Source organism: Dendrobates tinctorius, unplaced genomic scaffold (assembly GCF_039654945.1).
Source record: "Dendrobates tinctorius isolate UK_male_01 unplaced genomic scaffold, ASM3965494v1 ptg000138l, whole genome shotgun sequence".
Lineage (NCBI taxonomy): Eukaryota > Metazoa > Chordata > Amphibia > Anura > Dendrobatidae > Dendrobates > Dendrobates tinctorius.
The window spans coordinates 5,063,943-5,083,377 of record NW_027361806.1 but is presented as its reverse complement, the minus strand read 5'-3'; the positions used below and the strand labels follow the sequence as shown (position 1 = coordinate 5,083,377).

Below are 19,435 nucleotides of genomic sequence, written 5' to 3'. Positions count from 1 at the left end.
TAAAAAATAACAGTATCAGCGACAGCAACTTATCACACTTTAGGGGTTGTCCGGTCTTTTTCTAAACTCTTCTGAACTCTCACGCTGTCAGGATTCCAAGTTCAGACGGTGATGTTCACAGTTTGTGTTTTTGTTGCATTTTTTGCTGCTTTTTTGCTTTTTTTTTGGCTTTGTTTTTCATTTTGATACAATTTATTGCTTGTTGTTCCTGAGTTTTCGGCACCAAAAATCGCAGCAAAACTTCATTCTTGTATTTTTGCTGCTTTTTTTTTTACACTTACTCGCTGCAAAAACCGTAAAAGAAGTGACGTGCTTCAGCTTTAAAAGACGCAGCGGTTTTTCGAATTCAGTCAGGAAAAAAGATCAATGTGTGTGCATGAGATTTCTGAAATCTCGTAGCTTTTGCTTTTAGTGTAAAATGCAGCTTTTAATTTGCACAAAAAACGCAACGTGTGAACATACCGTAGCTTAAATGTGCGCAGCCTCGCTCAGTGCGCTTGTATTGAGCACATCTAGTCGGGATGTGGCTGGATGTATGCAAATCGCATACTTGTGGTCACATGACCGCCCGGTCTCGCTGCAGACACCGGGCAATCCTGACAGTGTGCTGTGTGCGGGCTGTGAGGAGTGAGAGTGACTGCAGACTTTTATCAGAACACTAGACAACCCTTGTATTGTCCTCCTGGGCTCCAGGCTGATACATTTTGACCAAATATCATTTGGTGATCAGGACTCAGAATGTGTTTGTACCCTGACATGTTCAAAAGAGTATCTGATCTGCAGGCTGGATGTTATAGAACAGGAGGAGCTGATCAGATTGATATACACTTTGTGGGAAAGGTTTCAGTAACCCATATAAATATATCTACCGTATATATACATAAAGCAGGCGGCAGTGAAAAATGGAAAACTTATCACAAGTCCGGTGGAACTTTCAATAATCCATATGTGCAACAGGCAACGTTCCGGCTCCACGAGAGACAAAGACTTTGTTTGAGAAAGGCTCCGTGGAGCCGAAACGTTGCCTGTTGCACAAATATGTATATACCAATACCAGGGATTTCAATAAATTACAAGTTCTGCTGACTCTTTTCCCACAAGTCTATGTTTCATTCTGCTCAGTTTCTCCTTCTTTTATACCATACGGTCGGTTTGTGCAACGTGACACGTTCCCTTTACATGGAACAAGAGAATGTTCTCATCCGCAGAGAGCATGAAAACATTAAATCTTTAATCCACAAAGTATATGAGAAATTAGCAGAATGACGACATATGATTGGTCCCATATTTCCCGGAAGACTTTGACCTGTTATTTTGCTCCACATTAAGACATTTACCATCTATCTACTCTTATAATGTGAGTTATTATTGCCCCTAATTATTACTAAGATTTACCCTTAATTAGTTTTCAAAGTTCAGAACAATTCTGAAATTTGCCAAAATCTTCCAACTCTTCATGTTGTTCTACTTTAAATAACACAAAGTGAAATGCGTTTGCCTCTTTTAATGTAACACGTGAGTGTGGAGCATCACTCGGAGGTTTTCACCATATTTGGTTCATCATCCACTTTCCTTCCAACATGTCAGACTTTTGTGTCTCCGATGCTCTGCTCTCTTCAGTTCTTTGCCTTTTCCAGCTTTTGCTGTATTCCCTGGCTCTGGCTTTGGCTCTTCGAGGATCAGTCCTTTTTCTTGCTTCTGAAATCAGCTCGCCGCTATTGCGGTTTCGTAGCGGGTCTTAATACAATTTTGTAGCATGTGAGACATATGCGTTCCTGCCATAAGCTTTATTTGCTGTATTGTTTCCATTTTTCGTACTCCTCTAATAATATATGAATGTTCTGGGCTCCTCACTATATCACAGTATTACGCTTCATTTTAGAGTAAGTTCACACCAGGTATTTTTTCAGCGTTTTCTTTTAATGCACATTTTCTGCTGCGTTTTATAGTAGCAGCTACAGTATGACTGAGATTTTCAGAAATCTCGTGCACACATTTTTTTTTTTGTCATCAGTATTTTGTGCTTTGCATGGTTTTTGCACAATAGAACATGTCACTTCTTTCATGTTTTTTTCAGCGATTTTTTTTCACTCATTGACATGAATGGGTGATGAAAAAAATCCGCAACAAACGTGCAGGTATCAGGTTTTTGTGTGCCTAAACTTGATTCTGTAGAATATGATTTTTTTTTTTGCACTAAACTTTATCAACATGCACGAGAGACAAATCTAACATGCCAAAAACATAGCAAAAAAACGCACTAAAACCGTAGCAGAAAATGCAAAGCAAACTGAGCAAAACTTGCTTTTTTTCCAAGATGGTCACCTTTTCCTAAACGTAACATCCCCATTATATGCCCGATCCATGTCAGACTGCAGGAGAAATGAATGCAAATGTGATTCTTTGATAATACAGAACCGGGAAAGCTAAATAACTGGTAATCTACATCCTTCTTATCAATTCTGCAAGAACAGACAGAGGTTTGAAATGTTGCAGAATTTTTGCATACTTTGCACATTTTGCTGGCAATATACGGTAATGTCAGGTCTAATAGCCGGTCTCCCAACCCAAACTTACAGCCTCACTCTGAGGATTGCGGTCTGTATACAGACCATGAAATACACTCATGTGAACCCCACCCAAGGCAGATTAGAGGCCAGGAGGAACTTGCCAGCTGGAGTGTTATTATTAAACACAACGCGTTTTAGAGGTGCAGTTTGTTAGAGAAAGTAAACTTTTTACTCTGCCTTGCAATACCTTCAGCGGTCATCTGGGGGTGCTGCAGTGGTGACTAATTTTGGCTGAAGTGAAGACCCCTTACGGAGTATCAGGGATCAAATTAAACACTTCCACCTCTTTTGCATGATTGAGATGATATTATCAGAGTTCAACTTCTGAGCTCCTAGTGCTTTTAATAGTGTTCTGCCCGATTGACTTTGAACATAATAATGAATAAAAAGACTGTATTGTCGATACATTTTAATTTAGGGTATGTGCACACGTATGCAGAAAATTCCTGACTGAAAACCGGACTCTTTCCCAGAAAACACGCGTTTTTTATGCTTTTTTTCCGGAGCGTCCCCAGTCTCATAGAAAATAGCCAGAAATGCGGTTATTTCCGCAAAATTAATGATCATGCTGCATTTTTTACCGCGATGCGGTTTTTTTTTCGCGGGAAAAAACGCATCAATATGCACAAAAAGTGCGGAATTCATTAAAATGAATGGGATGCTTCTTTAAGCGTTTTTTAAGCGTTTTATTTGGTAAAAACGCTTAAAAAACGCTTACGCGTGCACATACCCTTAATGCCAGTAGGTAGCGATTTTATTAGCTCTTTGTGTAGTGGTACTTGTCCTATTCCTGTTAACAGTTTCTTGGCAATCAGCTTTCTATTGGTTTTTATCGCAGGATGTCTTTGCTGTTACATGCGGGTGATGACCCATTTCTTCCAGAATATGAGTTATTAAAGGGAACCTGTCACCCCCCAGGGCGTTTTTACGTAAAAGAGCCACCTTCAGCAGCACTAAGGCTGCACTCTGTGAAGGTGGCTCTTCTGTTTCTGACCCCTAGTAACGCTGAAATATCGACTTTTATAAATAGGTCCTCATGCCTGTAATGTGTCCCATAGGTATGGTGTGTCCCCCTGTATCAGCCGCCTACCATCCATCCATCAAGCCTGTGTCTTGTGCCTGGGCGACGCCCACCATCCGTCCATCATGCCCCTTGTCTTGTGCCTGGGCACCGCCTACCATCCGTCCATCATGCCCCTTGTCTTGTGCCTGGGCACCGCCTACCATCTGTCCATCATGCCCCTTGTCTTGTGCCTGGGCACCGCCTACCATCCGTCCTTCATGCCCCTTGTCTTGTGCCTGGGCGACGCCCACCATCCGTCCATCATGCCCCTTGTCTTGTGCCTGGGCACCGCCTACCATCCGTCCATCATGCCCCTTGTCTTGTGCCTGGGCACCGCCTACCATCCGTCCATCATGCCCCTTGTCTTGTGCCTGAGCACCGCCTACCATCCGTCCATCATGCCCCTTGTCTTGTGCCTGGGCACCGCCTACCATCCGTCCATCATGCCACTTGTCATGTGCCTGGGCGCCGCCACCATGCCCCTGTGCACCGCCACCGCTTCCTGTTTTGAATGCCAGCGCCTGCGCTGTGACAAGAGTTCTCGGGCATGCGCAGTGCTCGCTGCCCGACAACTGACATCAGGCTATTGCGCCTGCGTGTTGCTGAGGCCCCAGCCCCGCAGTGTGAATACATCATAACACACTGCGGGGCGGGATCTGTGGCCTTCATTCCACGCAGGCGCAATAGCCTGATGTCAGTTCTCGGGCAGCGCGCACTGCGCATGCCCGAGAACTCTTGCCACAGCACAGGCGCCGGCATTCAAAACAGGAGGAGGTGACGGCGCATAGGGACATGGTGGGCGGCACCCAGGCACAAGACAAGTGGCATGATGGACGGATGGTAGGCGGCGCCCAGACACGGGACAGAGGCATGATGGCGGATGGGAGGCGGCTGATACAGGGGGACACACCATACCTATGGGACACATTACATGTATGAGGACCTATTTATAAAAGTCGATATTTCAGCGTTACTAGGGGTCAGAAACAGAAGAGTCACCTTCACAGAATGCAGCCTTAGTGCTGCTGAAGGTGGCTCTTTTACTTAAAAACGCCCTGGGGGGTGACAGGTTCCCTTTAATAAAATGCTTTGTCATCACCACCGATGTCAAGGACACACGTGGCATTCTGTAACGAAAGACCCCCTGAAGCTTTACTGCGTGCAGGGACGGCGGCAGAGATTTTGTGGAAGATGAGACAATTGATTGTTTTTTGCAAACCATACAAGGAAATGTACATTTTTTTTTACTACTTTGGATAATGGAAGGTTTGGTTAGTATTTTTTTTTTTTTGAGCCACCAGGGATTTGTTTATGTGTAGGAATAAATCCACAACTTCATTCGCAGCCAGGTTTTAGGTTTGGCCTCTATGAGTTTGGAAGACGTGGCTCACAGCTGCACACTGTGCAATCGCGTCAGTTGTATGCATCCTGCCTGACCTTCTCTGATTATTGTAGATATCCACCTTTTTTTGTACCTTTTTTTTTTTTAAACAGGAAATATTCTACCTTTTCTTAGCACAAAAAAACGGAATAAAAACACACATGTGACATGCACAAATGTGAACACGTCGATCAGACAATGCTCACACCACCCACTAACTGAGATACAACAAGAAAACGCAGAATGACAGATTTGCAAAAATACTCTGCAATAAAAAATGGCAGTAATCAGCAAGTGCTGGATAGCAAATACAGGGTATTTAGTCGATACGTTTTTTTGCGCAAAAAAATGTACACCAAGCTGCTCCACCACGTCAAGGTAACCCCCATTGAAGCAGTCCCTATCTAATGTATTAAAAACCTGAACATGTGAACAGTGTCTAATATGAACAGGATTCAGACAGGCCGCTCCCTAGTATGGGCTTGTGGTCTGAGACAGCTCTTATGTGCACGTCACACAAGAGAGGGGTGGGGTCTCCCAAACCATGCTAAGCAAGGAAAAAAACGGATTAAAAACACACATGTGACATGCACAAATGTGAACACGTCGATCAGACAATGCTCACACCACCCACTAACTGAGATACGACAAGAAAACACAGAATGACAGATTTGCAAAAATACTCTGCAATAAAAATTCTTGTATCTCTTTTCTTAGCACAGGATAATCCTGGTAAAGATTCCAGCATCCTCAATTGAAAAAAATAATATGATAAAAAAACATTTATTTGAGCACTCCAAAATTTCAAAGACAAAGTAATTAAAGGAAACACTTGACTTACGACTTTAAAGCCCATGCATAACTTAAGAACCCTGCATGGGCTTGAACTGTTTTTCTTTCATTTGGCTTACAGTTTAGAAATGTTATGCAGCGCATAAAAAACATGCAAGTGTGAACTTAAAGGGAATCTGCCAGCAAGATCTTGCAATGTAATCCGAGAGGACAAAGTTATAAGGGGCTGAGACCCTGTTTACAGCTATGCGTCCCTTTTGCTGTTTTAAACAATCAGTATTTTATCAGCAGGAGCTTATCACTACAGGACCAGGTGTCTAGAGCCTCTTAGTCCAACCACGCCCCCACCACTGATTGGCTGCTTTCTGTGTACAATCAGTGATGTGGGCGGTGTTATACACAGCTCAGCATTCCGAGGTCTACTAGATCTGCAGCAGGGAAAACTGTGTTCAGTCACAACTACTGCACCCAGTAAACTAAGTGACACATTGCTGGAATCAGGATCTCTGTCCCTACATCATACTGCTGTCAGATTCATAGTAACATCCTGATGACAGATTCCCTAATGTTCTGGTGAATAGTTGCCCTCAACCTTTTTATAAGTGCAGAATCTTATAATTATTTTGTCCCTAGTACCACGACCTACTAATGCTATGATGTCCCTGATACTACTAGTGCATAGTAATATATCGTGTTGCTAACAGCTGGTGAGCCACGTTTGACTCCTAAACTGGTTGGATAATGCTATTACCGAAGAAAATAATAAAATACACCCTGTGTATAGTGAGACTGGTTACAGCATTCATCATGATATGTCATGACACTCCCTACAAGCCTCTGTGTGCTGGTTTTCTACCACTTTACCACCCGAGACGCCATGCATGTGGTCTCGCTTAGAGGTTAGAGGAGCGTCCTCCTGATATCAAGCCGTCATTACAATTTTGTAGAATGGGAATGCACAGGAAAGAATGGGTGTAATTAGTTGAGTTTCTGTTACACAATATCTCGCACTTTATAGGTTTTACTGTTTTTTCGGCTCAAGGACGAGTAATAGTCACTTCTTCACCTTTAGCGAGTGCCAAGCCGATCCTCAAAATCCCAGAAGGGTTTGATCATAAGCCCATGGTAATAAGGCAGGGAAGTAGGAAAAAAGCAACTCGAGCACGAACCTCACTGCAACCTGGTTAGACATAAAGGGAATCTGATTTGTGCTATGAGAGCATCATCATGCATGGGTATAGACATGGGTTCTAGCGATGTGTCACTTATTTGTGTACCTTTTTTATTCTTCTGCAGATCTCTGAATGCTGAATGCTCTGTATAACCCCACCCACACCACTGATTGTCTGCTTTTTTGTGTACACTGTGCAGAGGCAGGAAGCTGCCAATGAGTGGTGGAGGCAGGGTTGGTCTACTTTCCAGCAGGTTTACTACTCCTCTAGTGAGTGATAATCTCCTGCTGATAAAAGTTATTTTATCAAAGCTACAGCACACAGTCTAATAAGTGAAACATCAATGGAATCAGGGTCTCTCCCCCTACATTATACTGCTCTCAGATTAGGTGGCAGATATCCTTTAAAAGCGAAAATCACTTGCAGGGTAGGAAACTGCCGCTCTAATTTGTACTTATCATTTCCCTTACGGCCTGGAAAAGTCACAGATTCATAGATAAATTCTTGTTTTTGGCACGTAATATTTCTATTAATTTAGATTTCGGAAATGTAACTTCTTAGTAAACTCTGGATCATGTGTATTAATCGTTTGCACATAAATGATTAAAGCCCTTTATTTACACCACATTGACTGGAATATGCTCAGTAATCGGTGAAGCTTTTACCGCATTAAAGATGGGTTAGGTTTTATAGCAAAAAAGAACAAAAATGTATAAATGCTGAATTCAGCTCACCTTCCAACAGCTCCAATGATCCAGAGGAGATAGGATATGCATTTATTGTATGTATGAACCCTTGACAAAGGCAGCCTCTGCTCAGGGTGTGGTTCAAGGAGTGTAAGAAACTGACCGGACTGAGATCCAGGTCCAAATAAATGAGAAAGATAGAATAGGATTTGGCTCCAGCACCAGGGGACAAAAGGTAAAAAGCATAATTTTTACTCTTGAGTTTAAAACATAGTCAGAAAAGTTAAAAAAAAAAAAAGAAAAGATAAATGGATCCGAAAGCGTACGCGTTTCAGGTTTAGCTATAAATATGTGTTAACCCGAAACGCGTAACTTTGGGATTATTTCCTCTTTTTTTTTAAGCGTTTTTGTACTTTTCACACTCTTTTAAGCCTTTTTGCTTGGTCCTTGAGCCCAGTATTATTGGACCTTTCTCATTCATTTTGTGGCAAGAAGGTGGAGCGCATGGTAGAACAAGCAGACAGAGGCGTGCCTGGAATATAACTCGTATCCCCTGGGTAAAGAGAGATGAGGGGCTGAGATGCAGATCTAATAGGGTTTATGTACCCCATAGGGTACATTCTAAGAATTTTAAATGTCCCCAAGGAGTATTTCGATCCTCTTGAATAAACTACTATTGGACTGACCCCTCGTTCTTCCCATGCCATAGAAAGTCTATTTTTTTCTTTACCTTCTTTTGTCTGCTATGGTCCTGACACCAAAGAACAGTTCCTGAAGCTAAAATATGAGAGTCCCATCTTCATGTGAAGCGTGGATTCAATGGAAAGCAGCGGAGCGGCACTAATGAAATAGCGCTGCCTGTATGGTTCTTACATTTCACTCATATAAATACATTCAGACAAGATCTCACTTGTGATAACCCTCAGACAGGGGATTATTTTTCTGTAATCTGATTCTATTCTGAGCAGTAACGGATGAGAGTGATCTTATTGTTACAAAGGAAACGTCTTTGTACACAGGGCTGTTTCCTCTTATATACATGTGGACACATTGCTTTATGCTATTGGGTCGTACTGGGGATATATGATCGTGTAGACTCAACAAATGAATTGAATAGATTGCTCAGTCCTATAAGACTCTCGGGTATGGGTAGAGTTAGAAAATCTCAGTACGTTGAGCTAGGAAATCATGGTTGTTGGATAATGCTTCATATGATCTACAATGTGTCACAACATCTTACACTTGAGGGTCGTGGGAGTCTCTCATTCATGTATTGTCTTATTGATGTACGAGCTGATATGTTGTTGAGACAACTTTTGTGGGTATACTTGGCCTTGGAAATTTTGGAGAAAGGTGAATATGGAAGCTCTTGGTCTTTGCTGAAAAAGTTAAAGTTTGGAAATTCGGTGAATAGTCTTTAACATGCACCTTATATATGCATTACACTGTACAGATATGTGGTCAGTCCCTGAATAAGAGGTGCTTGACACTCTGAAATGCGTTGAATAAAAGCTAGTTGTTTGAATAAATCCCTGAGAAGTAATGTCTTCCATAGACAGCAGCGCAGAGGTATCCACAAATTATTCCTATCTTCATGTATAAGTAGTGTAAGAGGGTGTCAGGAAAAGTGGTTGATAGTGTGTTTGTGTCACTGAGGTGGCTGGATTCAGTGATATAAATCACAGGAAGTATGTACAAATAACGCTAGGTTGCTAAGTAGTTTAAGTAGATTTTAGGTCCGGGATTTAGGAGCGACCAAAAGAGCTTGGGTGGGAAAGGTCACTCCCATACTCCAGTCTGGGTTTTTCAAGCTAAATGAAAAGCGGCTGAGACAGGTCCGAATTGTGGTTTTGTGCTGGAGATGAACAGAGGAGTGTTGTTGGTGAAAGCGTTTAAAACTGCTTTACCTGCTGCTGACTGGAATGCCGAGATTGGTAAGACCGTCACATTTACTTTTTTTGTATTGTGCTGAAAAAAGGACTGTTTATTATTCGTTTGTTATAGAGAAAAGGCTGCTTTCATTTTGGAGCTGTAAAGTTTATGAAGGACAATAAACTTTGTTTTGTTTTGATATTGAAAGCCTGTGTGTATCCAGGCAACTACCAATTTACTTGACATGGAGCAAGAGGATTTAATCAATAATGTCCTCTTGCAGGCACAAGCCTAGCGCCAATGAGAGACAGGCACTGTACGGTAATGGTGCATGCAGATGAGTAGAAAATCCACAAACGTTTCTGATTATGCACTTGAGTAACTGCCAATGATTACACAATGAACAAGCAAAAGGCTCGTTTTTTAGGTGATCGGATCATATATGATGGTAAAAAATAATGAATTGGGATAGAACGATCGTAAACAGATCGGTAAATGAAAGCCGAATGGCTTGTGTAGGAAAATCGGTCATTAATGGTGCAGTGATGACCTGAAATGCACCATAAAATACACCCTGATAGCATTATTAGGAGTGGAAACTGTCAGACAGCGACTGCAAGAACCTTAAGACTCATTTTCATTTATGGTCTTTAGTGTCATTACTGCATGCATGGCAATTACTATATCTTCTATAGGTAGTTGACTTCAAAATATTCCATCCAAACCAATTTTTTCTCCTTGCATATTACTCATCCATTCCAAAGCTTTAAAAAGTGGACTCAAATGATTCCTTGTCCTCTTGGATTCCCATTTGTGGATAGTGTAATGTACAAGAGTATTATTCGGAATGAATGGAATATTGATCTTAAGATGCCCATACAGTACAACTGTAGCAAGTGCCAAAAAGTTGCTCAAAATCTAGCAAAGCTTTGACTAAGGCCTCATTCACACAATCGATTTTCTCACGTGCGAAAAAAATAGTCTCTCCACCTTCTCCTTTCTGTCAGTCCTTGAAAATCGGACTTACCTGTGGTACCTAACAGGTGTTGGCAATAACTAAATCACACTTTCAGCCAGTTGACATGGATTAAAGTTGACTCAACCTCTGTCCTGTGTCCTTGTGTGTACCACATTGAGCATGGAGAAAAGAAAGAAGACCAAAGAACTGTCTGAGGACTTGAGAAACCAAATTGTGAGGAAGCATGAGCAATCTCAAGGCTACAAGTCCATCTCCAAAGACCTGAATGTTCCTGTGTCTACCGTGCGCAGTGTCATCAAGAAGTTTAAAGCCCATGGCACTGTGGCTAACCTCCCTAGATGTGGACGGAAAAGAAAAATTGACAAGAGATTTCAACGCAAGATTGTGCGGATGTTGGATAAAGAACCTCGACTAACATCCAAACAAGTTCAAGCTGCCCTGCAGTCCGAGGGTACAACAGTGTCAACCCGTACTATCCGTCGGCGTCTGAATGAAAAGGGACTGTATGGTAGGAGACCCAGGAAGACCCCACTTCTTACCCCGAGACATAAAAAAGCCAGGCTGGAGTTTGCCAAAACTTACCTGAAAAAGCCTAAAACGTTTTGGAAGAATGTTCTCTGGTCAGATGAGACAAAAGTAGAGCTTTTTGGGCAAAGGCATCAACATAGAGTTTACATGAGAAAAGAAGAGGTATTCAAAGAAAAGAACACGGTCCCTACACTCAAACATGGCAGATGTTCCTTGATGTTTTGGGGTTGCTTTGCTGCCTCTGGCACTGGACTGCTTGACCGTGTGCATGGCATTATGAAGTCTGAAGACTACTAACAAATTTTGCAGCATAATGTAGGGCCCAGTGTGAGAAAGCTGGGTCTCCCTCAGAGGTCATGGGTCTCCCAGCAGGACAATGACCCAAAGCACACTTCAAAAAGCACTAGAAAATGGTTTGAGAGGAAGCACTGGAGACTTCTAAGGTGGCCAGCAATGAGTCCAGACCTGAATCCCATAGAACACCTGTGGAGAGATCTAAAAATGGCAGTTTGGAGAAGGCACCCTTCTAATATCAGGGACCTGGAGCAGTTTGCCAAAGAAGAATGGTCTAAAATTCCAGCAGAGCATTGTAAGAAACTCATTGATGGTTACCGGAAGCGGTTGGTCGCAGTTATTTTGGCTAAAGGTTGTGCAACCAAGTATTAGGCTGAGGGTGCCAATACTTTTGTCTGGCCCATTTTTTGATCAATGTTTTGCTTCATTCTCTTTTGTGTTTTTTTATTTAAGACAAATTAAATGAAGATAATAATACCAAAGAATTTGTGTTTGCAATCATTTTCAGGAAGAAACTGAGTATTATCTGACAGAATTGCAGGGGTGTCAATACTTTTGGCCACAATTGTAGGTACCAGTGATATCCGCGAGAACCATAGTAAATAGCTCCAACAGTGGTCAGACTGGCTTCTACAGTATATCTTCAGTCGCCTGTCCTCTCCTGCTCAATTATTGTCTAGTCTGCAGGTGATCGGTCAATTTAAAACACTTACTCATATAAGCAGGTTTAATAGTGTTGATTCAGTGAATTTGTTGGAATTTTTAACGGTTCTTTTATCATTCTGGAGTTGGTTTGAAGTGCAATAGAAATGGAAAATTGTAGCTTTTTTTTTTTTTTTAAAGCAAATTTCCAAATGATATTTGATGCCAGAAAAAACGTGTTGATAACAGAACAAGCGGCGGCACAAAGGTCACGTGACTGAAGTGTTTGCATTTGTAGGTGATCCGGTGTCACGGATTGCGAGGTGCAGAGGAGGTGGCGAGGAAGTGACTCACGCCATTAAATTGCTTTCGGATAGCTGCCAGGCGTAAAGAAAAATTTGGAGAATTGTTCTGTAAGTCAGGTGTGACCGGCGGATTGTTTTCTAGGTTGTGTAACCAGCCCACATTTATGAGGACGCCTTTTTTTTGTTTGTTTTTTTAAAAGAATTCTGTTCATAAAATATTGAAAACATACTGTCTTTCCTTTTTGAATTTTAACTGTATCAATATCAATACATTAATTCAAGCATGAAAAATTTTTAAAATTTAAAATATGAATTTTTTACCGGTTTCCGTGCAAACTTTTTGCTGTATAAAATTGTTCTGCCAAGTCATTAATCAACGACTGAACCACATATGAGTTTCCCTTTTTTATGTAATGGCCAGGCAAGGAGAGAGAGGTGAAAGATAAATTATTATTCTAAGCTTCAGGACCATGGAAAGGGCATTTGGAGGTCATTGAAGAGTAAGGCGCTATGGCAAGTTATCATTCTATGCAGTATTACCTAAAATTGTACAAGCAGCACTGAATTTTGCAATATTGTATCATAGCAATAAAACAAATAGCGGACAGATATTGTACAACATCCCCTGTAGACGATGCTGCGTGTACTAATCAAATGACAGTGAGACAGAATTATTATGCCACACATAGATACACGGTGGGGAAAATAAGTATTTGATTCTCTGCCGATTTTGCAAGTTTTCCCACCTACAAAGAATGGAGAGGTCTGTACTTTTTATTGCAGGTACACTTCACCTGTGAGAGACAGAATCTAAAAATAAAAAAAAAGCAGAAAATCACATGTTTTTTCATAATTAATTTGCATTTTATTGCATGAAATAAGTATTTGACACATTAGAAAAATAGATCTTAATATTTGGAACAGAAACCTTTCTTTGCAATTACAGAGGTCAGACGTTTCCTGTAGTTCTTTACCATGTTCACACACACTGCAGCAGGGATTTTGGCCCCTTCCTCCATACCGATCTTCTCCAAATCTTTCAGGTTTCGGGGCTGTCGCTGAGCAATATTGAGTTTCAGCTTCCTTCAAAGATTTTCCGTTGGGTTAAGGTCTGGAGACTGGCTAGGCCTCTCCTGGATCTTGAAATGCTTCTTACGGAGCCACTCCTTAGTTGCCCTGGCTGTGTGCTTCGGGTCATTGTCATGCAGGAAGACCCAGCCATGACCCATCTTCAATGCTCTTAATGAGGGAAAGAGGTTGTTGGCCAAAATCTTGTGATACTTGACCCATACATCCTCCCTTCAATACCGTAGTTATCCTGTCCGTTTTCAGAAAAGCACCATGAAAGTATGTGGTTTCCCCCACTATGGTTCACAGTTGGGATAGTGTTCTTGGAGTTGTACTCATGCTCCTTCTTCCTCCAAACACTGTGAGTGCAGTTGATACCAAAAAGTTCTATTTTGATCTAATCTGACCCCAGGACCTTCTCCCATGCCTCCTCTGGATCATCCAGATGGTCTTGGGTGAACCTAAAACGGGACTGGGAATGTATTGGCGTCGGCATAGGGACCTTTCGTTCATTTTCTGAAATGCTGTGTTACTTCTACGCCAGATGTAATGGAACATACACCTTCCAAAAAGTACAACTTTTATCTTGTCAGTCCACAGAGTATTCTCCCAAAAGTCTTGGGGATCATCAACATGTTTTTTTGCAAAATTGAGATGAGCCCTTATGTTCTTATTGCTCAACAGTGGTTTTCATCATGGCACTGTGCCATGCAGGACATTTTTTCCCAGTCTCTATCTTATGGTGGAGTCATGAACGCTGACCTTAACTGAGGCAAGTGAGACCTGCAGTTCTTTGGATATAGTTGTGGGGTCTATTGTGACCTCCTGGATGAGTCATCACTGTGCTCTTGGAGTAATTTTGGTCGGCCGGCCACTTCTGGGAAGGTTCACCACTGTTCCATGTTTTCACCATTTGTGGATAATGGCTCTCACTGTGGTTCGCTGGAGTCCCAAAGCTTTAGAAATGGCTTTATAACCTTTTCCAGACTGATAGATCTCAATTATTCTGTTACTCATTTGTTCCAGAATTTCTTTGGATTGTGACATGATGTCTAGAGCTTTTGATGATCTTTTGGTCTACTTCACTTTGTCAGGCAGGTCCTCTTTAAGTGATTTCTTGCTTGACAACAGGTGTGGCAGTAGTCAGGCCTGGGTGTGGCTAGGGAAATTGTACTCCTCTTCCAAAGATGTGATAAACCACAATTTAATGGCAATCACTTATTCACACAGGGCCCAGTAGGTCTGGATTTCTTTTTCCTTTAATAATGAAGACCTTCATTTAAAAACTGCATTTTGTTATTACTTGTGTTATCTTTGTTTAATATTTAAACCTATTTGTTCATCTGAAACATTTAAGTGTGACAAAAAAGCAAAAGAATAGGAAATCAGGAAGGGGGCAAACACTTTCACACACATGTAGCGTGTATAAACAAAGGAATTAGAGTAATAAATGGTTGATTTTACTAAGTGGAAACCGTTTTATTTTTTTTTTTATATAGAGCTATAGGCTATGCTTGTATTTTTTTTTGTTTTAACTGATTTTGAACTATAGCATATTTTTCCGTATTTGTGTCTAAGGCGTAATGCGTCTCCTTATGGAAAGTGACATAACAGAGTAAGGAGACTTCTAGGCCATGCAATGCTCCTCTGGGAAATTAAATATACAAATTGCCTTTTCAGAGAGGAAAAGGACTAAAACTCTAGTGCTACCTATTGGAAATAGCGATCCTAAGAGTCAATAGTGACGCATTAATGAGCCTTGTCACATGACTTGTGATAAAAGCCTAACCAGAATCTCAATTTGCAGAGATGTTTCAGGTGTTGCCGCTCCTCAGTGCAAAGCAGGAGATCTGATTTGGGCTATATGAGATGAAATTGAGATTCTGGTTTGGCTTTTTATCCTAAGTCCTGTGTCAAGACTCGTTAATGGGTCGATGATGACTTTTAGAATTGCTACTTCTAACACTAGAGTTCACGTCTTCTTAATCTCTGAAGAGGCAATTTGCGTATATTTCAGTATTTGTAGGGTCCGAGGATAAGGTTTGTTGTATCCATACAAATCTTTTAGGTCTATTTAGGGTCCTTAATACTTACTGCTGATATTTTTTTTTTCATCTCCGAAGTTCTAATTTGTACAATATGAAACATCTGATTTCTTGCTCGCTTTTGCTGCTGCGCAATTTTCTTCTTGTTCTTTTCAAAGCTTCCTCCTTTCTGATGTCGTTTCTAGACTTTCAAATATAGTAAAGATACAATGAGAAAAGCAGTCTATGAATACGATCTCTAGAGGTGGGCAGATCTTTCTGGAGGAATGTGTTAAGTTTACACCATATTGAAATATAACAAATATTACTATGGATTGTCAGAATATGCCGTATAAGGGGTGAGGGTTTGGCCCCGATATGGTCTGATTGTCCACCAGTCTTTTGGGTTTGACCCTAGAATCGGAAAGATCTTACTTAGAACTAATTTAATTCTGACATATTCGGGACCATTATTTGGCCCTTTTAATTGCAGACTCAATCTTGTACCATTGCTGACCCCTGTCTACTTCTCAGGCTGTGCAGGCACATCTGCCTCTGCTTGCTTTCTTACGCTGCCCTTATAGCCTGATTAATGAATTACTGAGGGAAAGATTTCCTTGTTAAACAGGACGGAGAGAGAGGAAAACTGGAATCTCGACTCTTCCCAATGTGACCCCAACGCACATTGTACCGGACAGAACAGAGTCCAAAGAGACCAAAGACCTGGGGGTTGTTCCGGAATCGTCATCAATAAGTAGGTGTTTGAGGTCATTTTTCAATGAGTTTTTATCCTTTCCTAAAAATTAAGTGAGTATTATTTTGTGTGAAACATAACTAACGATATTTCACCCTTAAGCTATTTTTTTTTTTACAATATACCAATTTTTGCAGTTTCATGTAACATGCCGATTCTACGAAACCAATACTGGAGACAGCTGATGATCAGTGAAGATTCATCTCTAATCACACTGTACGCTTCACAAACCAAATTAGAAGGATTGTCCAGGACTTTGATATTAATGACAGTGGCCTGATAGACAAAGTGTACAGAGGCGGAATGGCACATTAATTGGAAGCAGAGCTGCAGCACCACCAGAAAAGCCACCACTGTGGAAGGTGGAGGGGCTGTAAACCACTGATTCATGGGGGTGCAGGATGCCAGACCCCAACTAATCTGAAATGGATGACCTAAGGTTAAGTTGTCAATATTGTAGTCTTGGACTAGCCTTTTAATATCTATAATGAGGTAGGTCACTGTATACATAAATGACATTACTTATCCTGTACCAATCCTCAATTATATCCTGTATTACTCCAGAGCTGCACTCACAGTTCTGCTGGTGCAGTCACTGTGTACATACGGTACATTACATTACTGATCCTGAGTTACATCCTCTATTATACTCTAGAGCTGCACACACTTTTCTGCTGGTGCAGACACTGTCTACATATATTACATTACTGATCCTGAGTTACATCCTGTATTATCCTCCAGAGCTGCACTCACTATTCTGCTTGTGTAGTCACTGTGTACATCCATTACATCAGTAATGTAATGGATGTACACAGTGACTGCACCAGCAGGCCAGTGAGTCTGACTTCTATACCAGGAAAGATCTTTGAACAAATTATTAAACAACATGTATGTGTTATGAACGGCGGAACACACTAAATAAAAATATAAATAAAGTGTGTTCGCCGCTTGGGGTCCACCGTGCGGTGGATGGAGAAACCGCAGCTAGGAGATGCCAGAGCACTATGGCGATAGTGTGCACAGGGTTTGATTTCACCCAGGTGCCACAAGCAATCTCTGTTGAAGAAACAGAGCTGCTATAACAAATAATAAATAACGCGACGCTGAGGCTGTTAGCAGCACAGGGACTCAGCGACACACAATTGGTAAAAGGTCACCGGAGTAGCCAAGACCTACCGTTAGTGTGAATAGCGTTGCTACTGCCAACGCACATGTCACATTGTAGAAGGAGCATCTTTTTTCTCATTTGCACAACGAAAGACTAGAAGCAATGGGATGAAACTGAATGGTATGAGACACAGATTAGATATTAGAAAAAACTTTTTGACACTGAGGGTGATCAATGAGTGGAACAGGCTGTCACAAGAGGTGGTGAGTTTTCCTTCAATGGAAGTCTTCAAGCAGAGGCTGGACAGACATCTGACTGGGATGATTTAGTGAATCCTGCTTTGAGCAGGGGGTTGAACCAGATGACCCAGGAGGTCCCTTCCAACTCTACGATTCTATGATTCTATGAGGGAGTGCAGCTGTGGCGTATAATACAGGATGTAACTTAGGATCAGTACAGGATCAGTAATGTATGTATGTATGCAGTGACTGCACCAGCAGAATAGTGAGTGCAGCTCTGGAGTATAATACAGGATGTAACTCGGGATCAGTACAGGATCAGTATCGTAATGTATGTACACAGTGACTGCACCAGCAGAATAGTGAGTGCAGCTCTGGAGTATAATACAGGAGGTAACTCAGGATCAGTAATGTAATGTATGTACACAGTGACTGCACCAGCAGAATAGTGAGTGCAGCTCTGGAGTATAATACAGGAGGTAACTCAGGATCAGTAATGTATGTACACAGTGACTGCATCAGCAGAATAGTGAGTGCAGCTCTGGAGTATGATACAGGAAAATTTAGCATGAGTACTGACAGTCACTCAGATGTATGTAAACTTGAAAATACTGTAGACAATAGAAAGATGAACATTGAATTGATTTGACTTTAATAATAAAATCTTTGACCTCTTCTCAGCCCTCTTCGTTCTTGAGTATTTAGACTTTTATGACTACATATAGAAGGAAATATCCTAATGTTTCTCCATATTCCTTTACAAGTCTGTCCATTGATGTTGATATTCTTAGCAGCGCTTTGTTTGCAGCCAAGTTTCAGCCTCTGATGGATGTTTTTCTTTTTAATTACTCATTGGATTTCTGAACTCTGAGGAGTTCAAGATTTTCTACTTGTTACAACCCAATGTTCAATACTGATATTCATTAACCATCACAAATATCTGCCCCGAGGGAGGATGTCATCATCCCTGGATCTTTTGTGCTGATCAAAGTGGCTGGTGTGTGCGATAATGGGGGCAGAACAACGGACCCCTTTTTGGAACGCTGCATTCATACAGAGGATGGATCCACATTTGTCGCCGGCGGTTAATGCAGCACGGATAAGATGTAACTCGCCGCGCACAATATGCTTCTCATGTATCACAATGTGCATTCATTGGGTTATTCTTTTTACGTTCGCCTTTCGTGACACGAAACTATGATTAAACACCTCGTGCTCAAAATGGGTCTTTTTCTTTCCATATCGTCGAAAAGGGTGCCGCCAATGAGCATCAGCCAGAGCCTCGGGGAGGCCAATATAATTACTACAAGTATCTGATGGTAAAATATGAGTCAAGACTGATACAAATCTACAGTAATAACATAGTGATATTAAAGTACATTGTTTAGTAATGATATAGATAATACAGTAGGATTTTTCATAGAAATCTGACTAATGACATTGCAATAATCCAGTATAGTATGCAGTGACATCTAAAGGTTTGGGCACCCCTGATCAAAATTACTGTTATTGTGAACGGTTAAGCAAGTTGAAGATGAAATGATCTCTAAAAGCGCCTGAAGTTAAGGATGACACGTTTATTTTGTATTTTAGGCAAGGGCCTGTGTGATTTCAAATGCTAGAGCTGGATTTCAGCCCCAGTCCGTACCTGTACGTGACTCCGGCACCTAATCAGTGTCCCCGTCTTCGGACAAATCAAACATAAAGAGGAAATCCAAGATAAAGCTGGTCTCTCACTTCCTCTTCATGTTCAAGTCAACAGGAGGTGATGACAATGACGCCAACACCGATTGGGCGCCAGGGTCATGTGTCACAACAACAGTGCCGACACCGCGGGAACAGTGCCAGCACAGGAGTTAGTTTTGTTTTTTATTTTATCGGGGCCAAGAGTGTGATATAAGAAGAAGTTGTCCAAGTAGTGGACATCTTCTTAATCAGCCTGTTACGGTTATGGCTTC

At 41.4% G+C, this 19,435-nt stretch overlaps 1 protein-coding gene across 6 annotated transcripts in view; it reads left to right on the top strand.

Moving 5' to 3' along the window:
• Positions 1 to 19,435, top strand: part of ST3GAL3 (ST3 beta-galactoside alpha-2,3-sialyltransferase 3) — a 251,348-nt gene that overhangs the window by 100,436 nt on the left and 131,477 nt on the right. For 4 of the 6 annotated variants that reach the window (XM_073544500.1, XM_073544499.1, XM_073544501.1 and 1 more), the window contains one exon: positions 16,005 to 16,130. The exons of the other annotated variants lie outside the window; for them this stretch is intronic. In XM_073544500.1, coding sequence (XP_073400601.1) covers positions 16,005 to 16,130 — 126 coding nt within the window. The remainder of the gene's footprint in view (positions 1 to 16,004; positions 16,131 to 19,435) is intronic. 6 annotated transcript variants of the gene reach the window in all.